Genomic DNA, 9291 nt, shown 5'->3' on the forward strand with positions numbered 1-9291 from the left:
AGTTTCGGTAAAAAACTATCGAAGTCAAATTCAAGCTTTATCATTTTCATGATGATAATTGTTTTGCTGTAACGTGAAATATCCACAACCTTGCTGTAGTTAACCTTTTGAACATGTTTGACTATTTATATTGTAGTGCGTATATTAAAACTATTGTTATCAGTTGAACGTAAACTAGATGCTCAATTGACAAAAGGCGCGCGGTATGTTCGGGCTCTATTTGAACAGACTTTGTAATTACGAAACTTCCCGTGTTTCTAAAGTTCATTGCATTATTTATTTACATATTTAGAGTTTTATATCTTTCTTAATTTTACCTAACCAATTATTGATAGTTGTACTATCATTTGTTTAAGCTGAGGATTGTAATGCACGTTAATAGTGGATAAAATGCAAAATTTGATGTAAGTAATTTTACGGAATGACATTAATAAAAAACAGCAAATGATAGCGATTTAATAAGGTTTTCTATTAAATAATGTATATTTTACATATTTATTAAAGTATATTTACATGATCTTGATTTATAATTACCACAAACATTATCACGCAAAATAAGAGGCTTGATTATGCAAATTATTATTACCAACTTAATTCTATTAATTATCTAATCAGCATGTTCGTGTTGAGCATTGCTTTCACGCCACGTGTTTTGAATTAATTCTACACATTGCTGCCACCATCTGCTCTGTGATGTAAAATACAATGCACATGCAGCAATGAAAATCCATGACAGGACTAGACAGTAATCTGTTTCATTGGAAGGTGTACTGGAAACAGGCCCAACAAAATCCGCAGATGTAACAAAAAGTGGTGCAGTTGGTTGTAAATTAGTTGCAAGTGTTATGCATTTTGCAAAAGATAGCAATGTATAAACAGTGTCATTATACATTGCTACAGGTTTGCCATTGTGAACAAGCATTAATGTAGGAACACCACCAATTCCATATTGAGCATTAAAGCTGAAAGTATAAAATCCAAATAATTTATAAATTTTCTTTTAATCATATAAATGAAATGTTTTATTTTAGCTTTATTTTATTACTTTTGATATTTTATGGCATCTATTGCCACTGCCTTGATATGTGCAAATGAACGTGATAATGCATTAAAATGAGGTGCAGCCTGATTACAGAATGTACACCATCTAGCATAAAATAATACTATCATGCATGTTCCTGGTATCAGTCTACCGTCCTTGTCATTTCTACTTCTATTTGATAGTCCAGGTTCTAACATTAATAATTTCATTAATCTGGTTGCATTAACAATCTGAAACAGTTAATATGTGTAGTTATTTTGTTACATTTTATCTAAAACATCCACAAGTATCTTATTATCTCACTTCTACTGATCCATACACTTTGTCTGTCAAGCAATTAAATTTAGCTACATTAGCATAAGAATTAGTTGCTGTCACATTTGTTTTTCCTTGTAGAATGTAATTTCTTGTAATTGGTGGTGGAACTGTCCCTGCTACCTCCCATTTTGATTCATCCATTTGTCCAAGAAAATTTACCATTTGTCCACGAACATTTACCATTTGTCCACGAACATTTACCATTTGAACTAAATAAATAAAGGAGATTGAAATTGTATTATCACTGAATAATAATAAAAATATTGATGCCTCACCTAAAATTATCACAATGAAACACAAGTTCCTTCTAGAAAGAAACATTTTGCGTACATAACCTAAAAAACTGCTCGTGTGCTTTTATCAGAAATATGGAAATTAATAAAATTCACAAATAACTTGAACGTCTTTGCAGGAACGCACAATAATTAACGTACAATAGCAATTGAAACATAATTTGCAGTGTGACACACGTAAAAAACGGATTGATGTATTATTTTTATTTTCATTCTTGATTGTAAAACGAAGGGACACGGTAATCGGCTGTTTGGGGTCGCATCGATCGCTTATCCTGCAATTTATTTATTCCTTCTTCAACTAACTTTATTGCAATTACTGTATAAAATATAAAATGAAATTCAAAACGTCTTTATACTGATATATATATAAGTGAAATAATACCGTTCGTTTGTTCTTTTTCAAATTGTGCAATGTCACGATACTCATTTTTTAATCACTGTTCGACTATTCTAATAAATTAGTAAACATTTATTTAGATGTTTCGTATACATATCGATATACTGCGTCGATGCTTTTATGTACGATATTATTCGTAAAGATTTTCTCATATTGTGTTATAACAGATCGATGCTGATATATTTACAGATCAATGTACCAAAGTTACCGATTCATTTGTAAATTCTGAAATCGTTAATTTACAGCGTAAATCTCACGCGATGCTGCGATCAAGCTCGCTGTTTTCGAGCGTATTCCACGTACCGCCGGAAGAAGAAAGAAAGACTTAAGAGTAGGAGTTACCGCGCGTATCTAGCCACTTTCATTGTTATTCGATCGGTCTTACACCAAAGGTGCAAGCTGAGTACTCTCCCGAAGAAACAACAAGCGGTTTCGTGTTAATTTCATTTACCGTTTAAAAAATAATTAATCGCTCTTCGGGTCTTCAGTAAGTATACGAATTTTTATACGTATTACTCGCTACTTCCATAGCGCATTAACCCCTACCTTTCGTTGATAATAATCGAAATACTTTCTTTTTTTCGTTACATTAAATTCGAGCGAAACTCCTTGCACTTTCTATCATTCTATCTCTATTAAATTCTTTTACAAAACGCATGTGGTTTATGTGGAAGTAATAAAGGTTGCGTTTATTATTTAATGTTAACTGTATATAGTATATTTATTTCAAACATAATTAGAAAAATTTGCGAGAACAACTTTCAAAGTTCTTTTCGTTTCTTTCTACTTAATCATTAGTTGGACAGATAGATTTTTATATGCTAGTGTTTTCAATAGGATATATGTACACATTTTTAACACATGCTTACAGAGTAGAAGTCGGAGACAAGGGAGATCATTTAAGAAAGATACGAGTACTCCCGCGGAAAAATTGCAACATCGGCATCGTAGTGTCGGTTAACGGAGCGTGAAAGCACCTGTAGATCAGAGATCAACATCGAATCGCGCATTAGCATACAAAAATAGCAGAGCCGGCCTTATTCACTTCGCGGCCGAGATTCATACATTCCATACAAACAATAAGATTTCGTACTTGGGACGTCGTAAAAAGTTGCGTGTACCTGAATGGAAACACACTACGTTGCTACGTACGCTACTGTTTCAATATCGGTCAATTAGGAAATTGGGAAACTTGCTGTTACCTCTGTTGCTGAGAAATCGTATTGTTTTTCCGTGGGTCTGTTTTTCGACGCTGCACAGAATGAAAAGGAACATTTTGCAAGGGTTTAGGTTAGGTTAGATTTTGTGAAAAAAAAAAGAAAGAAAGTCTAATGTTTAAAAATATTCTTAAAAACAATTTTTAATTGGGGGTCATGAAATAAATTCAAGATCGTCGCGATAGTTACTTGAATGCTTTTATAATAATAATCGAATACAATAGAGGTGAACAAGGCGCCCAAATTATGCTTCCTGGTTTCACTCGATTGTCGCTGAAACAGACGGAAGGAAGACGCATTCATGCTCTGTTTCAGCGGCTCGTATTCACTGAGTTTCTACAGGATATACCTACCGAGATATTTTAATGACGCCACCGCAGGTAGATGCACCTTCTTGCTTTTTGTAAACCTTGAAAACAGAGATTGAAAACAGTCATAATCGTTACCCGAAAATTTGTCTTCCCCGCATGAAAAATCTTTATTCTAAATAACTGTTAGCAGCAACTGAAATTTCTGACTATGTACATATATCTTTTTCAGTTACGGTTTCCATATCAGTTCTAACACGGTTTTGCAATCGATTTTCATCGCGGGATCGAATCCCGACGCCGAAACCTTTTTTTTTTTGGAAGAATTTGAAAAATTCTCTCTCCCCTATACTCTAGAATTAATTCACCGATTTTCAAGTTTATTTTGTCATTTTTATCCCCTATTGTATTGAATTCTAATGTTAATGTGTTGAAAGTAGCATTGCAGTTGCGTTTACTACGGAAACGTAAAGAACAATGACCTGACCACCTTTTCCTTCGTTTTAGATGTTAGATTTTTTAATGGTTTTCGCCTTGAGCCTTTTCTGCTTGAAATATCGCGTTGACCAAATTGAAAGTTACTTTCCAATGAAGAATTACGAATCACAGAAATTCCTCTTACTAATTCTTTTCGATTTATTTTATCCACAGAGATGGTTTCAATCTCCAACGTATCAGCGATTCTGTTGCTTACTGTTTTATCGATCGATTTCGTTCGTTCGAACATTGGAAATTGGGAAGCTTGTGGTGGAAGACTGGAAAGGGCATTGGATGCTCTTCATAGAGATTCGAGTAGAAGAAACAGGCTCGAAGAGGAAGATGCGGATATGTTTTATCAGCAAGAACTTCGTTCTGCACCACTCGAGATGTCAGTCTCCCGGATTGCTGTTAAAGTAATATTTATTGAGTAAATTATATTGAAGTGTACATTGCGAGCACGAATTCGAAGTTTGATCTACTATTATCTACCGTGTTATTTTCAACATATGATAATTCATTCTCACATATCATTTTTCTTCTAAGCAATCCTTTTTAGATATCTTTTTAGACATCTATTCAACTATAATTCATGCAGTTAGAAATGTGTTAAGAAAGATTTTATGGATTCATTTTTTAAGCATTAAATTAATCGAAAGATTAACGATTAGAAGGAACAATTTATTTAAGAATAACTTTTCCTTCAGTTTTTCTAACCGTAAATATTTTTCAGTTGCTGCAAGGAGCTAGAGACACTGGAAATGCCTGGGCCAGAGTAGAGAAATGCATCTACGAACCCAGCAACAATTCCCTTCAAACTCGAGTAATGTTCAATGATTTATCCGTCTCTGGAATAGTTTCGTTAATGCCACGGGATCATCAACCGCCTATCCCAGCAGAATCTTGCAGGATGACTCTGAGATTAAGACGATCAGGTGTCGATTTTTTAACCAGTCCAATAGCTCGTGGCAGGGGTCAAATGCGAATTCGAACGGAATCAAGTTTTTTGGAGCCAAGATTCGCCTCCATATACGCTTACGGTTGTCATCCTACGCGTTTGGATAAGCAAATCAAGAGACAGGATAAGTGGCCACCGTTCTATCCGTCTCGAGACAAGGTAGATAATCATTGTTCATCATTTCAAGCTATATACATTGTATGTAACAAAAGTTTTTGAACTCTGAGTTTATTAACTTTTTTTCTGCTAGAATGGAAGAGAGTATAAAGGAAAGCATGATACCTTGATAAGTTAGCAAGCCTGTTGAGTGACATGAAACGCTTGAAATGTTTAAAATTACAATTAGCAAAATAATTTGAGAATAACGAGATAAATATATTGTTTCAGTATCCACTTTTACCTCTAACACTGAACGACGACTACGAGGCAGCGGAACCACGCCAATTGCCCGGTGTTTCCAAGGAGGTAGATGTCCTAATCCCGAACGAGACTCGTCAGTCTCGTTTTCTAACCTCTCCAGTCGCGAAGTTGGGTATCTGGCGGAAAAACGTCTGGCTTACAAAATCTCCATTACGGGAGAAACGAGCTCTTGCAGAGTCGAATGTTCGTCGCTTTCCAGGATCTTTCGAAAGTAGTCAGGAAACGAACGATCGTTCCATAAGGGTCACGAGATCAACGGAGACGATCACTCCGCAGGATTTCGCAAACGCATTGACCAGCAAGAGGTTAAAAGGTAACGAGACTGGTAATTGCACCGAAGAGTATAAGCAGAACAGTTTGATTAATAATACGACGAAGATTCTATTGAGGAACCTGAACGATAGTGAAACAAAAACGAACGTTAAGAGAGAGAATAATTATCAGGATGCACAGAACGAGGCTCCAAAAGAGACTAGACATTTGTATATAGACGAGGCATTGGATAATATCTTCCCTATTGATTTGGAAAATGATAGTAGAAGCTGGCAATCAAAGGAACACATTGCCAGAGAAATGGAAGATGTATTTTTACGTGGGGCTAGCCAAGCTTTGACTAGATACATTGAGAGGCAATTACACCCAGCTATTAAAGAGACACTGATGATTTCTATGGGGTATACTATCAGTTACGGATAAAGCACGTTATCTCTTGTTTGTCAGTAGAAATTTGTAGAATTATATCTCAGTTGTTTGGCACCGTGTAGGTAATGTAGAAACACAATCGAAATTGGTGTCGCCGTTGTAACAACTGATGTCTAGTCTTTAACGCTGATGTTTAAGCGAACGATAGAAAAGGTGCAATATAATTGTAACAAGAAATATACAATATTGTAATAACGTTTATTTAAAGTGAAATAAATGTGACGTTAAATAGGAGATTAAATAGAGTTAGGTTAGGTTAGGTTACGTCTTCTATCTCTTCTGTTTCTATCTCTTTCCTTGTTGAACTCGCTACTCTATTGCTATCCTCGTCGTGTTCTGCTTTGTTCTTTGTTTCACACATTGTCAGAATGCAGACTGGATTACAGTTATCATAAAAGCATTAAGTTTAATGCAGTTCAGGCATAAGAAATAGATCAATTTGTTCTTTAAATTATAATAATCGTGATGGCCAAATAGAAAATTTCCCCCATAGCGGATTAAAGTTTTCTGTATTATTCTTGTAATTGTATTTGCGAAAATAATGTAACGATAAATCGCTTGTAAATTTTAATACTGCGTCTAATACTTGCAATTTTTCAACCTCTGACTCTCTAATTTCCTCTTTTTATCCTTTCGACATCACGTATTGCATTCGTTGTACAATAATTTATAACATTCCCGGATTTGGTTTACTTTATTTCAGACAACAAATTTCGATTTCTGACTTATGGTTGATTTTCCTAATTAGCTTCGAGCCAAGATTAAGTAGTAAAGTCAACCATATCTTAGACGCCGAAAACGTGGCGTATTCGAGCAAGTAGTACAACTCAACCATTTCTTAGACATTCGAAATTTTTCGGCATCCCGAAGTTATTTTCGCGCAAGTTTCTGAGGTTTCGCTCGAATTTCGCGATTTTTACGATCTTTTCGATTTTTGCGCGTTCCTAACGCTATCCGGACATGGTTTACTTAATTTTATAATGGATTATTATTTAAAGAATGAGTGTTTCGCAAAAGGAAATTGATTTGGTGTGTAAGGGAGAAATGAATACACTGTTAAATACTGTAAAACCATACTGGTACACTTATCTTACAATAAATAATTGATTTTCTCTGAACTAATTACATCTCTTGATGATTCCTGATCTTCAGGACATTTCCTTTGTCCCTGTGGTGTCCTGAAAGTCCCATCTGTGATTCACACAAAAAGAACATTAATTTTTCAATTTGCAATAAAAGTTATAAACAATTTCTAACTAATCCACCGCATGCAATTGTTAATTCAATGCGAAATTAATAAACGAAGCTGTTTCGTTAAGTTAAATCACGCAAAAAATGTATTTAATGCTTCCAATGATTATAAACTACCATCTTAATTGTTATTTAACAAAAAACACTAATTATTCTATAATTAAATTATTTAAAAATGAACCAAAAATTTTATTTTACTATTTACGTTATTAGTATTGTTAATACAATTAAAAGTTTATTATAAGTATCAATTTAAAACTGCTTACCATATGCAATTACGCTCTAATTTACAATAACTATTATTAAAAGCGACAAATTCGAGGAATATGTGTTTTAAAAATCAGCTAAACTGGTTATACTTCTTTTTTCGACAATTCTCTGGATAATACATGAGTAAGACAAGGAAAGGAATATCGGTAGTCAAGGATAGCAACAGTACCACGTGTTAGACAAGGAAAGGAATAGCGCTAGACAAGGATAACAACAGTACCACGTGATAGACAAGGAAAGGAATAGCGGTAGACAAGGATATCAATAACACTGTGTGTTAGACAAGGAGAGTAATAGGGATAGACAAGGACAGAAAAACGGCGGGTGAAAGTAGCGCCATCTCGCGGTTGGTGACGCGAATTACGATTTTTCAATAGGAAAACATAATATAAACAGAGGTATTAGACAAGGAACGCACTAGTGTGCGACAAGGATAGAGAGAGAACGTTTCCTATTGGCTAGCGGGCCGGTAGACTCGTTCTTCCAGGGCCTCAATCAAGTCGGTCGGTGAAAAATAATTAATAACTCGATAATTAGGATGATTTCCTGAATTTTTAGAATTGAAGAATGAAGAGTGAACATTCAGCAACTTTCACATATACTTTTTAGTTCTCTAGACCCTCTCAATAATTAGTTATTAATAATTTTTGTACGTGATGTCGGGAGCGATACCGCATACCGTCAACTATCTTTACGGTTTGTCAATAATTTCATAGCTTTTCACTAAATTCTCGTGCAAGTAATTATATGTATCTGAAAGATAATTCCTTTAGCTACATTCTTCTATAATTTTTATTAACATATTTCATGTAGTTTAAGAGTTATTAAATATTACATGAGAGTATTCCCTATATATCGGACGTGAGTATAGTTAACTGTTCTAAACAATTGCTAATATCTAATAAACCACACGACTTAGAGCTATGAAACTAATTGCAGAATATAGATAAAAGTCCATTCTACATTCTGCATACTTAAAAGTGCACAATTAATTGCGTATTTTCATTGAAATAGCGAAAATGTGTTACGCTTGAATGCGAGAGGTGTATACGAGTGTAATACCTTTACGGTTTTTCAATAATTTCATAGCTTTCTACTAAATTCCCATGCAAATAATTAAATGTAGCTGAAAGGCAACTCCTTTAGCTATATTCTAATATAATTTTTATTAACATATCCCTTGTGGTTTGATAGTTATTCAATATTCTTTGGATGAGTACTACAGGCGTCGCATTCAAGCGTAACACGTTTTTTTTATTTCAATAAAAATGCGGGATAAATTGTGCACTTTCAAGGATGAGGAATGTAGAATGGACTTTCATCTATATTCTGCAATTAGTTTGATAGTTCTAAGTCGTGTGGTTTATTAGATATTAGCAATTGTTTAGAACAGTTCACTATACTCACGTACGATGTATAGAGAACACTCTCATGTAATATTTAAAACTTCCTGAACTAAACGGAGTATATTAATAAAAATTATGGAAGAATATAGCCAAAGGAATTACCTTTCTGATGCATACAGTAACGTGCATGAGAATTTAGTAGAAAGCTGTGAAATTATTGAAGAACCGTAAAGCTATTGCACTCGCCGTATTCAAGCGTTACACATTTTCGTTATTTCAATCGAAATGC

The 9291-nt window shown here is 34.3% G+C and overlaps 2 protein-coding genes across 2 annotated transcripts; one reads left to right on the forward strand and one right to left on the reverse strand.

Moving 5' to 3' along the window:
* Positions 1 to 566: 566 nt before the first annotated feature.
* On the reverse strand, positions 567 to 1895 carry LOC108579633 (thioredoxin domain-containing protein 15). Its single transcript, XM_017943219.1, has 4 exons — positions 1636 to 1895; positions 1346 to 1569; positions 1046 to 1272; positions 567 to 962 (listed from the first exon to the last, which is right to left on the reverse strand). The coding sequence occupies exons 1-4, from the start codon at positions 1679 to 1681 to the stop codon at positions 608 to 610; spliced, it is 852 nt and encodes a 283-aa protein (XP_017798708.1). The 5' UTR covers positions 1682 to 1895; the 3' UTR covers positions 567 to 607.
* Positions 1896 to 4231: 2336 nt separating this feature from the next.
* LOC108579684 lies at positions 4232 to 6129 on the forward strand. Its single transcript, XM_017943271.1, has 3 exons — positions 4232 to 4471; positions 4789 to 5172; positions 5401 to 6129. The coding sequence occupies exons 1-3, from the start codon at positions 4232 to 4234 to the stop codon at positions 6127 to 6129; spliced, it is 1353 nt and encodes a 450-aa protein (XP_017798760.1).
* Positions 6130 to 9291: the final 3162 nt, after the last annotated feature.

The sequence above is a fragment of the Habropoda laboriosa genome, unplaced genomic scaffold (genome assembly GCF_001263275.1).
Source record: "Habropoda laboriosa isolate 0110345459 unplaced genomic scaffold, ASM126327v1 scaffold33, whole genome shotgun sequence".
In the NCBI taxonomy this organism is placed as follows: Eukaryota; Metazoa; Arthropoda; class Insecta; order Hymenoptera; family Apidae; genus Habropoda; species Habropoda laboriosa.